Genomic DNA, 16,262 nt, shown 5'->3' with positions numbered 1-16,262 from the left:
TTTTTTTCTCTTTTGTTTACTACTGGTGCAGATGGGTGCATGCTATCAGATAATAGTTTCTTATGCTTTCGCTGAAAAGCATTTTTAAAATCTGACATGTTGGCTGGATTCACAACGAGTGTAGCATTAATTGTGTGATTTAATGAAAGTTTGAATTTTATAGCATTTTATTTGAATCTGGCGCTCTGCATTTCCCCTGGCAATTGGCCAGTTGAGACGCTAGCGTCTCCCTATCCTCAAGAGGTTTTAACCTCTTAAAGCTAGGGGGCAGAATTTTCACTTTTGGATAAATAGCGTGCCCAATTTCAACTTCCTGCTACTCATGCCAAGAATATAAGATATGCATATTATTCATAGATGTGGATAAAAAACACTCTGAAGTTTCTAAAACTGTTTGAATCATGTCTGTGAGTATAACAGAACTTAAGTAGCAGGCAAAACCCAGAGGACTAACTGTTCAGAATTTTTTTCCCCCCATCTCTCTTCCCTATTTTGTCTTTTGCCATTGGATATTTAATATCAATCTATTTTCAGTTCCTACCGCTTCCACACGATGTTGCCAGTCTTTGAATATGGCTGAGATTATTCCTTTGTTTTATCAGGAAGTAGGCCAACTCGGAACGGGGGACACTTTTGTGAGTTGCGCAAGACGTGAAGAGCAGAGCTTTTTTCTTTTCGTTCATGTATTGAATACAGATTGCCCCATCTACAATTTGATCGATTATTAACGTTTAAAAATACCTAACGTTGTATTACAAAAGTAGTTTGAAATGTTTTGGCAAAGTTTATAGGCAACTTTTGAAATATTTTGTAGTGACGTTGCGTTTTTCTAAGCTGTTTTTTTTATGGATCAAACGCGCTTAAGAGAATCTGTCCACACCTCCTGACCTCAACTCCTCCTTCGTCTAATCTACAAATGCCCATTTGTCTCCCCTGTTTCCCACGTTGCTCTCATCCCCCCAACACATTCCAAAGCCATCTGTCTTTCTTTAGAGAACCATTAACTTCTGACATAAAACCCATTCTCTTTCATTTCCTATCATTAATTTACTATCTCAATGATCAAAGTCTTTCATTTCCTATCATTAATTTACTATCTCAATGATCAAAATTTAGCCAATTCCATCAATACATTTTAGAATAAGGCTGTTACATAACAAAATGTGGAAAAAGTGAAGGGGTCTGAATACTTTCTGAATGCACTTAAATTGTAAAATGTCATTATGTTTTGTGATTTGATGATTTGTGTCTAGGGATTAAGCCCATATGGGCTGGCACTAAATGGTGTACATGTATGACAATCAATCAGTGAAATATATACACAGTCAACCACATTTAATGCACATTGTACCCCTGCTTCTGTGGTTTGTAATGTGTTTGTGTTCGTCTCTGTTCTACGCAGGGTCTGAACTGCAGTGTTGTGGTTCAGATGGTCAGTAACGTCAAGGCCCTTCACAGTGAGACAGAGCTGCTAATGGCAGGCAAGATGTGCCTGGTAAGTCTCAAAGCTGTTGTCTGCCTGTCTGTCGGTCTGTCTGTTTGTGTGTAGGTGCAGCTGCATGTGTCTGTGTGTGGGGGGGTTATTATGTTTTTGTAAATGGGTGTGTCTTTTCAGCAGTTGGATCCTCCTCAGAAGGAGCAGTTAACTGGAGCCCTGGGAACTGTGGCCCAGCAGCTACGCAGACTCCCAGACATACCCTGGCTGTGTCAGCTCATCGAACCTGGGGATGATGAGGTAGATCTAGATGCGACCACAAACACACAATCACTCACACACACACTATACACACCAGCCGCTTACCTCAGTGCTTTTCTATCTTAGTCCCAGTCCAGTAATACCACACCTGATTTAACCCATTACACTTGTGGGAATTGGCCTATATGGATAGGGCTACATTGAAATGTTTCTTAGAGAAGTGGAAATATGGAAAGCATCTATAACCATGGTAACAATTAAAAGAGAACCGTTTGGAGATTATGGGGAAATTATTAGACTAAAGAGGAGAACACAACAGTTCACCTGACAAAAGACTGAATCCAAGCATTATGTTGTTGATTTTATGTGCATTTGTAGTTGTTTTCTTTGGAACATATTGCTGCATCACCGCCTACACAATTACTGTTGTTGTTTCCACAATCCAAAAACGGTCCATTATAAATCGCAATCTGGTAAAGTGGGCATAATTTGAAAGCTTGTTCTATTGCCAACATGAATACCTAAATTATAAAATACGATCTTACAGTGTTATGCTTTCATTTGGAGGCTACTTCTTGTTGTGCACGGTGCTCAAGTTCAGAACGGCTGTCAGTCAAAACCAATACAGGTCTGTGAAGCAGAGACCCGAGCTCTGACGTCATGTATAGCATGTTACTGTATAGCCACTGTGTTCCCATTTAGGCAGTGTCCAAATCTACTATTTTCAACCTGTTTACAGGTACAAGTGTAAATGGGCTACTTAATCAAGATCTTGGTGATTGATTAATTGAATCAGGTCAGTGTGTTAGTGCTGGGCTAGAGTAAACTGTTCAACTCTGTGGGTCCATGGTACTGGACAGTCTGTATCACCCAATGTCTAATCTGTCTGGCTGTCTTTCTCTCTAACCTGTCTGTATAGCTGTCTAACCTGGCTGTCTAACCTGTCTGTGTTTCTGCAGGGACACCTGACGGATTTCTCCAAGCGCAGCCGCAGTGCCAAGTTCCGTCTCGTCCCCAAGTTCAAGAAGGACAAAAACAACAAGAACAAGGAGGCCTGTGCCACTCTCACACTGCCAGGTACTATCTACCTCTCTTTTTCTCGCACTCTCTCTCTCTCACAGGAATTACTCTGGAACACTGTATTAAATCATGTTTGGACAATGACAAATCATGGTCAACACTCTTTGAAAATCACATTCAATTCTTTCTGAGGTCGCCACAACATTCCACACACCATAATCACTGTAATGGTCAAAGTTAGGATTTAGGGTAGGTTCATCTTATCCTAGAGCTGCGGTTAAGGGCTGTGCAGGGTTGTGGCGTCTCTCTGTGGTGTCTTTCCGTGGTGTGGTTGGGGGTCTGAAGGGGGTCTTGCTTTCTGCAGTACACCAGTGGGGCACAGAGGAGGTAGCCGCCTGGCTGGAGCTCATCTGTCTCACCGAGTACAAGGAGATCTTTATTGGGCACGACGTGCGCGGCGCCGAGCTGCTGCACCTGGAGAGGAGGGATCTCAAGGTACTACACACATACAGGCTGTCCCAAATATCTATCCTTCTTCCCAAAGTGTGCACTTGTTTACTTCCCTTCACTGATTTGAAAGGAAATTAGTGGTATAAGAAACTCCCACTAGCCCATGCCTCCACCAATCCAATGCTTTTAGGTTTGTGGGAAGTAGTGAAAGAGCAGTGATGGGAAGTAGAGAACTACATGTAGTTTAACTAGTAATTGAATTACATTTTGCTGTAGCTTGGTGGTAGTTTAACTAAATTCAAATATTTGTAGTGTTTTCAGTAGTTAGTTATTTTTTTGCTGAGTAGCTAAATACTGGAACTACACACTTCCTTTTTTGCAAAAAGAACAGAAAATACGGGTAAAGTAGGCAAAATTTCAATTCTTTTTCGGCATCAGACCTGCCTAATTTTCACTTGAAACATAGTTTTTGTGTTTAAAAGGCAAAATTATACATTATGTTAACATCTGACTCCAGAGTGTACTTTGTAATTTATGACATTTCAGATTTAGATATGATAATTTTTCATAAAGCATACTGAACAAAAATAAAAATGCAACAGATGACTCAAGTTGAGGGAGCGTGCAATTGGCATGCTGACTGCAGGAATGTCAGCCAGAGCTGTTGCCAGATAATTGAGTGATAATTTTACTACCATAATGCAGCCTTCAGTTTACGTTCAACCAGCCTCACAACCACAGACCATGTGTATGGCGTCCTGTGGGCGAACTGTTTGCTGATGTCAACGTTGGGAACAGAGTGACCCATGGTGGGGTTATGGTTGGGCAGGCATAAGCTACGGACAACGAACACAATTGCATTTTATTAATGGAAATTTCAATGCACAGAGATACCGTGATGAGCTCCTGAGGCCCATTGTCATGCCATTCATCCGCCGCCATACCTCATGTTTCAGCATGTTAATGCATGTTGAAAAGGTATCTACACAATTCCTAGAAGCTGAAAATGTTCCAGTTCTTCCATGGCCTGCATACTCACCAGACATGTCACCCATTGAGCATATTTGGGATGCTCTGGATTGACGTGTACAACAGCATGTTTAAGTTACTGCCAATATGCAGAAACTTCGCACAGCCATTGAAGAGGAGTGATACAACATTCCACAGGCTATAATAAACAACCTGATCAACTCTATGCGAAGTGGATGTGTCGCGCTGCATGAAGCAAATGGTGGTCACACCAGACAGTGACTGCTTTTCTGATCCACGGCCCTACTTTCAAAAAATGTGTATACCCCATTTTTCTCGTCTCATTGCTGCAACTCCCCAACCAGCTCGGGAGGCAAAGGTCTTGTCTTGCGTCCCCCGAAACATGACCCGCCAAACCGTGCTTCTTAACATCTGCCCGCTTAACCTGGAGGCCAGCTGTGTCGGAGGAAACATTGTTCACCTGACGACCGAGGTTAATCTGCCCGCCACAAGGACACTGCCCAAGATCGAACCTGGGTCTGAAGTGAAGCCTATAGCACTGCGATGCAGTGCCTTAGACCGCTGTGCCACTCGGGATCCCCCTAGTTTTTTATTTTTTAAAGGTATCTGTGCCCAACAGATGCAGAACTGTATTCCCAGTTATGTGAAATCCATAGATTATGGTTTAATGAATTTATTTCAATTGATTGATTTCCTCTTTTGAACTGTAACTCAGTAAAATCTTTGAAATTGTTGCATGTTGCGTTTACATTTTTTTTCAGTATAGTTTGGATGTAGTGAACTACTTGTTGAAAATTACTTTAGTTAAGTAAACTGTTTCTTAAGGGTAGCTTTATTGTAGCTTAATTTATTCCAGTGTGAAGTAATTGGTAGCTTGGTAAAATATATTTTCAGAGTAGCTTCCCGAACATTGTGAACGAGTGCACACGTCATGTGAAAGGATATATTATTGGGACACAACCATTCTTTCAGGTGCCATGTAGAGCTTTCTTATGTTTCACTACTATGGGGCTTTACCACGGGTGTTTAATTTAACTCCCTGTTCATTGATTTAAGTTATTTGTAGTCTATAAAGAGCTTTCCCTGCCAGGTGACAACTGGAAAAAGTTATGATCCTACATGGTACATGGGTCCACATGTGTGTCCTGGTGTTTGATCTAATTTGTGTGTGTGTGTGTCCATCCATTGCAGGACTTGGGGGTGACGAAGGTTGGTCACATGAAGCGTATTCTCCAGGGTATCAGAGAGTTGAGTCGCAGCAGCACTGCCAGCGAAGCCTAGGCTCTCTGCTGTACAACTGTGTGTGCTGCACCAGACCCTCTACCTAAACTGACTGTACCCAGCCATGCTGTACACACACCTACCGAGCCTTGAACAGCTTGAACCCAACGGGACCTCTATACACTCAAATATGGATATGAGTTTAGTCCACCAATAAAATTTACCACAGTGCCTTTCTTCACACCCCATCTCTGCAGCGTCCATGTCTGGGATCAACCAACTGAACTGCAAACGGAGGAGGCCAAACCACTATCGCCACTGGGGAGGGGTGTTCAATGATGTCAGTTAAGAGTGGAAGGTCAGGAGAGATTGCAGAGAATCCAATCGGGCTGACTACCAGGAACAAAGTCTGCTGACAGAAAAATTCAACTACCCAGAATGCCTTATCAACAAACCAGCGCCAGACTCCACCAATTAACGTTTGACCAATTGACCTTTTTAAACAGTTGATACATTTCAGAAGCTTGTTTGCCAAGTCAAGGAAGATTCAGAAACTAGCAAGGCTGCATCTCAAATGACCCTATTCCTCATATAGGACACTATTTTTGACCAGAGCTTCATAGGTCAAGAGGTAATGCACTGCATGATACTAGGAGGTGTCTTTTGAACATATAGAGTGGGCACCATAGGTTATATTTCCATAGTTTCCACTGACTGGATCATGGAAAAGACTTATGGAAGAGGCTGAGTTTTTGTATTGAAATATGCATCTATTTATTTCTTATGCGTTGTACTGGATATGTTGAGTTTGAATGTGTTTGAACCAGGATGTTTCTGAAAATGACGTGGGATGCCAGGTAATATGTTCCCAAAAGAAAAACAGATAGACTGGAAGAGGTCTGAACTACAAGGATAAGCAGCGACAATCAACCAACCAATGTAATTTCTCTTTCTCCATCTCTCATCGTCCCTGTCCTTTTTATATGAATAACAATTACAATTCTAACTACCTAGGTTGAATGCGAGGCTGGTAAATTAGACGAAAGCGACGACCCTGCTTTGTCACCAAATGTCATTTTAGAGCGTGATGGGCCCCCGATGTTCGTGTTTATTATTGCACATCAGAGATTCAGGTAGTCTCCCCATTTCAAAAGGTTTCCCTCCTACTGAACACAACACTTATGTATTGTAGGGAAAAGCCAAACTTGACCTTGCCTTAAATAATCTACAAACTGTCACATATCAGGCAGATCTCTTGGTGTGTGGAGCATGTCAATAAGATCATTTTTCGAACACTGCCTTAAGATTATTCACCTCGGTTAAAGTAGTTTCCCGAACCCAGGTTAAGCCTATTTCTGGATTAAACATGCACACTCAATGGAGAATCTACCTCGAAAGTGCTTTTTAGTCCAAGAGTGGGCTCAATCTGGGTCCAAGAAACTGTCCGGTAATGTTTAAGGCCTCTGGTTTTTCCTGACCACGTTATATCCTGAAACTCAAATCAACCACTAGTCCCTACCCCTGTGGGCATTTGTGTAGATATGACAGGATTGGATTGGTCAATAAGCAATATGGTGGCAGCTCAGTTTTGCCCCCCGACAGGCCAGGTGGAATTGTCGCCAATTGCTTATACCTATCCTCTTAGGTCTGCACAAACGAATAGGAGGTAGGGATTAAGGGTTTATTTGGGATTCGGTAATATCTAGGGTATAATAAGTATGGCCCAGTGTTCTTCCTGGTCAAGTCCCTGGGTCAGAAGACACTCTTTGGCCTAGTCATGTTCTCTTCCACTCAGTCCCGTGTGGATGTCCAGGTTCTGTTTTATGTCTGGCTGTGCAGTGATGCAATTATTTTCATTATGGTCTGTATGGTCATATAATTTCCCTCCTCGCAACCTTTGGGGTTGTCCCTTTCTTCTTTGCTTGTCGAGAACCCCTGGGAAGCGGTCTCTTCCGTTCCAGTATTTATTGATAATTTATACATTAGAAATAATACTGTATGCTATACCTCTTTTTTCCTTGTACATAAGACCGACCCACTTGGTTGTAAATATGTCTGTCTTGTATATTGAAATACCGCCATCCTGTAATAAAAATGGTATATGTGTGAGTTGGGTCTTTGGATGTGTTTCTTCAGTCAATACCATCATGTGGATTACGTTCAAGATTTCAATGTTTAGCCATGTTTAAAAATGTTTAGTTCATAAATTGAAGGTCCAACATTGTTTTTAACATGTATACGGCTTCCCTGACCACACTTTAGAACTACGGCAGAATTTTTTTTTTTTCATTAAGACATTCAGTCTCATGATACTTTAGAAGCAGACATGATAAATGAATAGTATGATGAATAGCGCAAAACTGTTGAGTGCCTTGAACGCTGCCCTGGCCAGTGCCAATGATTCACTATGTCAACATTTAGAATCACGTTAAAGATCAATATCCGAGCTTGTGGGGAAAAGCCACCATTTTAGCAGACACCCACAGAAAACGGTAGGTTATTTCTCATAACTACATCTTGATTAGTAATCTGAAGGGGTAATGTGTGCTCCAGGCACAGAGTAGATATCTCAAAGTATGTACTACATGGACACTGATTAAATAAAGACAACAATAGGATTCTCAGAAATTCAGACCACAACTGCGAAAGGATTAGCGCTGTCAATTTGGTTGTTTTACCAAGGAAATTCTATGTGGTAATATGGATAAAGCCGTCCTGGTTTACTATTCCAGTTCCTGCCTTTCTTACTATTTTGTATACTTGTGTCCACACAGAAAAGTCTAGCTGATCCCAGTTCACCCCTTCAACTTCTACCTGGAGCGGAGGAATGTCACAGTCTGACGGTTGGCTCCTTACAGTACTGTTGGTTTCTGTCTGTTCCCTGTTTGAATCAAAAGGTAACACCTCACCTTGTAGTCAGAGTGGAACGTGCCCATTTATTGTACTGTATTTGCAATCTTTAATTAAACCACCTCAATTCCAGCTTACTAGATACTTATTGAGATATTTACATTTGTGATGGGTGTCATACATTAAAATATAACTAAATTCAGTGATATGATTAAGCTACACAACTAAAACCAGCAAATCTCTGCGTTGCAGATGTCAGTATTGTATATGAATGCCACTTAACAGACACTTTTTTTTCAAAGCAGCCAACATGTTTTATGTGTTGTGATCACTGCGAGAATTGAACCCACAACCCTGCCATTGTTAGTGTCATGCTCTTACCAACTGATCCACACAGGACTAAAGCATTGTGCCCGCTCTGGGGTGAAGTTCCCCCTAGGTACAGATCTAGGATCAGCTTCCCCTCCCCCAATCTTAACTTTAACCATAAGTGGGGAAAATGCTAAATTGATTCAAGATCAACGTCTAGTGGCGACTTCACCCTACTCCATTGTACCCAGTGTTTCTGGAGCAGAGGGATGCAGGGCAGCTGCTCCGAGGGCCCCGGCGGCCCAGGGCCAACTTCTTCCTTGAGGAGATGATGCCCGGCAACCTGGAGCGGGAGTGCTATGAGGAAACCTGCTCCCAGGAGGAGGCTGCCGAGATCTTCCAGACCAATGAGAAGACGGTACTAGAACAGCGCCATCACATGAAAGTTCTGGTCCAGGGAATGCGCACTGATGCCCTGGACCAGAGCTTATGAACGCTCTGTTTATACTTTGCGCTAACATGTGTCCAGATTATGCCCTCATCTGGTCACAGTGGACCAATAAGAGATACATTTTAATACCATGTGTAGACTCACCGAGCCTTGATTAGATAGTGATTGGATCATCTTGACTGGAAGACAAACTTAAGGTTACTTGCGTAACCCCGGTTCTCTGATATTATGAGTGAGACATCTCACTAGTGGAATTAACCAGAATCTCCTAAGTAGCTTGAAGAACCAATCATATACGTCTCTCGAAGCCCTTCTCCTCATACTTAAGAGTCACCCGCCTGACCTCTGAGCGTACAAGTTAGGTGAATGTGGTTAGATGTCTCACTCATAATATCAGAGGACTGGGGTTACACAAGTAGCCTTTAGTTCTCTTTCAATTATTTGTTTTGACATCTCACTAGTGTGATAAGACCAACTCCCACATCGCACACGCTCGCCGAAGCCAGGTACTCTCAATATCAACCCTCGGAGGTTCCGACGCTAAGGACAATATGCACAAAAGAGGGTGCAGTGACAGCTAGTCGATAGAACCTCATAAAAGTATGAGGGCATCCCCCAACAAGCCATATAGCAAATCTCATGCAAGGAGATGCCTTTGAACAGTGCCCAAGAGGTAGCCATACCATGCCATACCATGCCAGGCCCTTAGGCCCTCTGGAGGCTGTAAACCCTTGCTTTTATAGGCCAATATAATAGCTTCCACATAACGGGGCGGGGCGGCAGGGTAGCCTAGTGGTTAGAGCGTTGGACTAGTAACCGAAAGGTTGCAAGTTCATATCCCCGAGCTGACAAGGTACAAATCTGTCGTTCTGCCCCTGAATAGGCAGTTAACCCACTGTTCCTAGGCCGTCATTGAAAATAAGAATTTGTTCTTAACTGACTTGCCTAGTTAAATAAAGGTAAAATAAATAAATAACCGTTGACGAGAGAAGGGCCTCCCCTTGCAGGGGGAGTTGTTTGCTTTTGCTCAAAGCTCTCGCCCTACCCAAGTTTTTGCACAGCGTTCGTTCTGGACACAGAGGGCCATGAAAATCTCTCTGTTTGCTTGGGTCAGCAGATCAACTAAAATGTTATGTCACATGCGCCAAATACACCTTACAGTGAAATGCTTACTTACAAGCCCTTAACCAACAATGCAGTTAAGAAAAATTTAGTTAAGAAAAATACCTAAAAATAAGAAATAAAAGTAACAAATAATTAAAGAGCAGCAGTAAAATAATAATAGCGAGGCTATATACAGGGGGTACCGGTACAGAGTCAATGTGCGTGGGCACCGGTTAGTCGAGGTAATATGTACATGTAGGTGGAGTTTTTAAAAGTGACTATGCATAGATAATAACAGAGTAGCAGCAGCGTAAAAGTTTGGGTAGCCATTTGATTAGATGTTCAGGAGTCTTATGGCTTGGAGGTAGAAGCTCTTTATAGAAGCCTCTTGGTCCTAGACTTGGCGCTCCGGTACCGCTTGCCGTGTGGTAGCAGAGAAAACAGTCTATGCCTTCCTCTGACACCGCCTGGTATAGAGGTCCTGGATGGCAGGAAGCTTGGCCCCAGTGATGTACTGGGCCATACGTACTACCCTCTGTAGTCTCTTGAGGTCAGAGGCCGAGCAGTTGCCATACCAGGCAGTGATGCAAACCGTCAGGATGCTCTCGATGGTGCAGCTGTAGAACCTTTTGAGGACCTGAGGACCCATGCCAAATCTTTTCAGTCTCCTCAGGGGGAATAGGTTTTGTCGTGCCCTCTTCACGACTGTCTTGGTGTGCTTGGACCATGTTAGTTTGTTGGTGATGTGGACACCAAGGAACTTGAAGCTCTCAACCTGCTCCACTACAGCCCCGCCGATGAGAATGGGGGCGTGCTCGGTCCTCCTTTTCCTGTAGTCCACAATCTTCTCCTTTGTCTTGATCACATTGAGGGAGAGATTGTTATCCTTTCACCACATGGCCATGTCTCTGACCTCCTCCCTATAGGCTGTCTCGTCATTGTCGGTGATCAGGCCTACCACTGTTGTGTAATCTGCAAAGTTAATGATAGTGTTGGAGTCAGACCTGGCCGTGCAGTCATGAGTGAACAGGGAGTACAGGAGGGGACTGAGCACGCACCTCTGAGGGGCACCCATGTTGAGGATCAGTGTGGCAGTTGTGTTGTTACCTTCCCTTACCACCTGGGGGAGGCCCGTCAGGAAGTCCAGGATCCAGTTGCAGAGGGAGGTGTTTAATCCCATAGACCTTAGCTTAGTGATGAAATTTAAGGGCACTATGGTGTTGAACGCTTAGCCATAGTCAATGAATAGCATTCTGGGTTAATGGTGTTGATGTGAGCCATGACCAGCCTTTCAAAGCACTTTATGGCTGCAGACGTGAGTGATACGGGTCGGTAGTCATTTAGGCAGGTTACCTTAGTGTTCTTGGTCACAGGGACTATGGTGGTCTGCTTGAAACATGTTAGTATTACAGACACGGAGAGGTTGAAAATGTCAGTGAAGACACTTGCCAGTTGGTCAGCGCATGCTCGGTGTACACGTCCTGGTAATCCGTATGTGTATGTTGACCTGTTTAAAGGTCTTACTCACATTTGCTCCGGATAGCATGATCACACAGTTGTTCCAGATCAGCTGATGCTCTCATGCATGTTTCAGTGTTACTTGCCTCAAAGTGAGCATAGAAGTAATTTAACACATCTGGTAGGCTCGTGTCACTGAACAGCTCTCTCTTCCTTTTGTAGTCTGTAATAGTTTGCAAGCCCTGCCACATCCGACAAGCGTCGGAGCTGGTGTAGAGGATTCGATCTTAGTCCTGTGTTGATGCTTTGCCTGTTTGATGGTTCGTCGGGGGGAATAGTGGGATTTCTTATAAGCTTCCGCGTTAGAGTCCCGCTCCTTCAAAGTGACAGCTCTAACCTTTAGCTCAGTGCGAATGTTGCCTGTATTCCATGGCTGCTGGTTGGGGTATGTATGTGCAGTCACTGTGGGGACGACGTCATCAATGCATTTATTGATGAAGCCAGTGACCGATGTGGTGTACCCTTTTTTTATTGATCGAGTCACTGGTGCTTCCTGCTTAAATTTTAGCTTGTAAGCAGGAATCAGGAGGATATAATTCTGGTCAGATTTTCCAAATGGAGGGCGATGGAGAGCGTTGTACGCATCTCTGTGTGTGGAGTAAAGGTGATCTACAGCAGGTATTCCCAAACTGGGGTACGTGCAATGCCGTCGGGGGTACGACATTTATTTTCTTCACATTTTCAAACAGTCCATTTATATTTTCCAACATGGCTATACATTTGGGTGAGGTTTTTTTCTCACCTGAATAGCCTCGTTTCACTGCCAAAAATCAAATTAAACCATCTGGTGTTCAGCGAAATAACAACACGATGTCAAATACAGGTAGCCTAGTCAAATAATTAACATCCAATCACATTAACCATTACTCTCTCGCAGGAATTCCACTAACGGTCCATATGTAACAAAACGTAGATGCTGCTCATGTGAGCATCTGTACTGATGGCGCAAAAGCCATGACAGGGAGACATAGTGGAGTGGTAACGTGCTTTCAAGCAGTTGCTCCCGATGCCATTTGAGTACATTGCAGTACCCACCAGAATCTCTTGCTTCCAAGGGAATGTCTGACAGCTTGAAAGACGTTTTGGACACTACAGTGAAAATGGTTAACTTTGTTAAAGCAAGGTCCCTGAACTCTCGTGTATTTTTTGCACTATGAAATGATATGGGCAGCGACCATGTAACGCTTTTACAACATACAGAAATGCTCTAACAAGGGGCAAAGTATTGACATGTATTTTTTAAATTGAGAGACAAGTTTAAAGTTTTCTTTACTGACCATAATTTTCACTTGTCTGACCGCTTGCATGATGATGTCTGGGTGATGTGTTCTCTCGTCTGAATGATCTGAATCTTAGAATTCAGGGACTCTACGCAACTCTATACAATGTGCGGGACAAAATTGAGGCTATTGGAGCTCTTTTCTGTCTGCATTAACAAGGACAACACACAGGTCTTTCCATCATTGTATGATTTTTTTGTGTTCAAATTAACTCATGCTTACGGACATTGTCAAACATGATATAGCGAAGCACCTGGTACTTTCCTGAAACAGATGACAGAAACAACTGGATTCATTATCCCTTTCATGCCCTGCCTCCAGTTCACTTACCTATATCTGAACAAGAGAGCCTCATCAAAATTGCATCAGGCGGTTCTGTGAAAATTGGATTTAATCAGAAGCCACTGCCAGATTTCTGGATTGGGATGCGCTCAGAGTATCTTGCCTTGGCAAATCGCGCTGTAAAGACACTGATACCCTTTGCAACCACGTACCGATGTGAGAGTGATTCTCGGCCCTCACTAGCACTGTCACTAAATACAAGCACAGACTGTGTGTGGATAATGATTTAAGACAGACTCCCTCAAATACAACCCAACATTGCATAGTTATGTGCATCCTTTCAAGCACACCCATCGCATTAACCTGCGGTGAGTAATTCACAATTTTCAATGAACAAATAAGGTTTTATATGTAAGATGGTTAAATAAATAGCAAAATTATTGATTGTTATTATATTATTATTTGTGCCCTGGTCGTATAAGAGCTCTGTCACTTCCCATGAGCCGGGTTGTGACAAAAACTCCCAATCATTCTTATGTTTAATAAATGTATCGTATAGTGTGTGTGTGGCAGGCTTACAATGATGGCAAAAAACAACATTTGAGAGTGCGCTGACCCTGGTGCTAGAGGTTGAGAGTGCGCTGACCCTGGTGCTAGAGGAGATACACAGCTGGAGGTTGAAAATTTGAAGGGGTACGGGACTATAAATGTTTGGGAACCACTGGTGTATTGTTTTCTTCCCTCTTCTTGCACATTTAACATGCATGTAGAAATGAGGTAAAACGGATTTAAGTTTCCCTGCATTAAAGTCCTGGCCACAAGGAGTGCCGCCCCTGGGTTAACTTTTTCCTGTTTGCTTAGGGCCGTATACAGCTCATTGAGTGCCGTCATATTGCCAGCATTGGTTTGTGATGGTACATAGACAGCTACGAATAATATAGTTGACAACTCTAGGTAGATAGTGTGGTCTACAGCTTATCATGAGATACTCTACCTCAGGCGAGCAAAACCTCAAGACTTCTTTAGATATCGTGCACCAGCTGTTGTTTGCAAATATACATAGAACGCCACTCCTTATCTTACCAGAGGCTGCTGTTCTATCCTGCCGACAGAACAGCAGCATATGTTATTTTCATGTCGTCGTTCAGCCACGACTCGGTGAAACATAAGATAGTACTGTTTTTAATGTCCTGTTGCTAGGATATACGTGCTTGTAGTTCATCCAATTTATTATCCAGCAATAGTACATTGGCCAATAGTACCGACTCGTTACATTTTTTTGTCCAGTTCAACGTGAGTAATCACTGTCCAGAAGCTCTTTTCGGTGATAAGAGACAGTAGCAGCAAAATTATGTTGTTAGGTTCTTATTTTTCAGAGTAAATAACTCACGGACACTAGAGAAGCTTTAACCAAGTTGAATTCTTCCCAAAGGTTCTGTACAGCTGTATTCAGACACCAAAACATTTCTCTCCATCAGTTATATACATCCTACTTAAGACAAGCCTTCTCCCCAATCGTTACATCTTATGGTTCAACAGAAAGAGGGTAACAGGATACCAAACCCTTATTACTCACTTAAGGGAATCTGTCCTCACCTCCTGACCTCAACCCCTCCTTCATCTAATCCACAGATGTCCATCTGTCTCCCCTGTATCAACACGGTGCTCTGCTCCCGTCCCCCAACACATTCCACAGCTATCTGTCTTTCTACAGAGGCCCAGTCTCTTTCTCCTTTGATTCTAAGCTTCTTTCCTATCATTTATTTAATATCTCAATGTTCAAAATGTCGAATCCAATAATGTACAAAATAAGTTAAACAATATGAAAAAACAAACAAAATTGCACGGTTGGTTAAGAGCCCATAAAACGGCAGCCACCCCCTTCGCCGGCTTCTTTCACACAGTCTACTTAGTAACGGTAGTTGACAAGGCTCGTCATATAGCAGGAGAGTGATCTGCGCTATACAGAGCTTGCCTTGCCATTGAGGGGCTATCAAGATGAGGGATAAGCCTTTTTCCCCTCAGTCTGGCCAGAGTGGGGAGTGAGGGGAGGAAATGTATAAAGCAACACCTTCATCCAACCCCAGTGGTGCGTCTCCTGCACGAGAAACAACAGGCAGTAAGTGTTTTCTTGTGATGCAAAGAGCTCTACGGACGCTTGACCCCATCTCGCCCAGATCTGTTTCAACACTTGGGGAAAGAGTCTCCAGTCCCTTAGTTGGGGATTCCCTCTGGAAAATGAGTCCTCTCCTATGTTCAGTACGCCTGAGACATGAGCCGTGTGTATGGGAAGTAAGTGTGCTCTGCGCCAAAGAATAATCCTGGCAGATAGTCTGTGTAGTCAACCTGTCGGTTGATGTACGCCACTACACTTCATTAGCTGTGCCTTGAAAAGCAAACTTCAGAAACCTCCTGTGTACTGGCAGAATGCTTAAGTGAAAATGAGCATCCTGCAGGCCAACTGAGGTGAATGCCTTGACCACAGCTCGATCAACTCTCGCTCACCAGTGATGCCGGAGCACCCTCAGGTGGCTATGGAGAATGTATATTTTTCATTGTCCTTGGCATGACGCTTGGATACAACAGATGCTTTTTTATTGAAATGGAGCGTGTTGACACACTGGAACATGGGGACGGTGCTTGCTGGCGACTGACAATTTGCCGTCCTGCCCCAGCTACTTTAACTGGGGGAGAGCCGTGGCACAGAGGGCATAGTGGATTCCCTCCATCTTCCTAGAGCGTAAACGTGTGAAAATGAGTAGCTGCACAAAGGGTAGGATTTTATGAGCACAAAGGTGCCTCTCCCCAATAGTGGTGGGGAGAAAGTCTGCACCACCCGAGAGGCGGCAGGCCAGAACATGGAGTGAACTGTTGGCTACCCTGAACTGTGGGGTAGATCTGGCAGAAAGTTCTGGTGCCAGCTAATTGCCCTCTCCCTGCCACGCAGCTCTGGCTTGTGGAGGGGTAGGCCAGGTAGCCACCATTCCTGAGTCTACGGAGCAGACAGGAGTTGAAGGCATCGCCCTCCTTTCGAAGTTCGCATGGCGGCGACACCCGGCCCAAACAGTTCCTTCGGCTCGAAAGGAGAAGT

The 16,262-nt window shown here is 43.5% G+C and overlaps 2 protein-coding genes across 5 annotated transcripts in view; both read left to right on the top strand.

The window, feature by feature from the left end:
- The window catches only part of LOC110490047 (diacylglycerol kinase delta), a 113,708-nt gene extending 106,221 nt beyond the window's left edge, over nucleotides 1-7,487 (top strand). For 3 of the 4 annotated variants that reach the window (XM_036944350.1, XM_036944348.1, XM_036944351.1), the window contains 5 exons: nucleotides 1,403-1,495; nucleotides 1,616-1,735; nucleotides 2,656-2,773; nucleotides 3,081-3,211; nucleotides 5,348-7,487. In XM_036944350.1, coding sequence (XP_036800245.1) covers nucleotides 1,403-1,495; nucleotides 1,616-1,735; nucleotides 2,656-2,773; nucleotides 3,081-3,211; nucleotides 5,348-5,437 — 552 coding nt within the window. In that variant the 3' untranslated portion in view covers nucleotides 5,438-7,487. The remainder of the gene's footprint in view (nucleotides 1-1,402; nucleotides 1,496-1,615; nucleotides 1,736-2,655; nucleotides 2,774-3,080; nucleotides 3,212-5,347) is intronic. The other variant, XM_036944349.1, reaches the window with a different exon arrangement.
- Nucleotides 7,488-7,762: 275 nt separating this feature from the next.
- Nucleotides 7,763-16,262, top strand: part of LOC110490052 (coagulation factor IX) — a 33,606-nt gene continuing 25,106 nt past the window's right edge. The window contains exons 1-3 of the mRNA XM_021563173.2: nucleotides 7,763-7,869; nucleotides 8,152-8,274; nucleotides 8,788-8,954. Coding sequence (XP_021418848.1) covers nucleotides 8,205-8,274; nucleotides 8,788-8,954 — 237 coding nt within the window. The 5' untranslated portion in view covers nucleotides 7,763-7,869; nucleotides 8,152-8,204. The remainder of the gene's footprint in view (nucleotides 7,870-8,151; nucleotides 8,275-8,787; nucleotides 8,955-16,262) is intronic.

This window comes from Oncorhynchus mykiss, chromosome 15, assembly GCF_013265735.2.
Source record: "Oncorhynchus mykiss isolate Arlee chromosome 15, USDA_OmykA_1.1, whole genome shotgun sequence".
Taxonomy (NCBI): Eukaryota; Metazoa; Chordata; class Actinopteri; order Salmoniformes; family Salmonidae; genus Oncorhynchus; species Oncorhynchus mykiss.
This window is presented reverse-complemented; position numbering and strand designations above follow the sequence as displayed.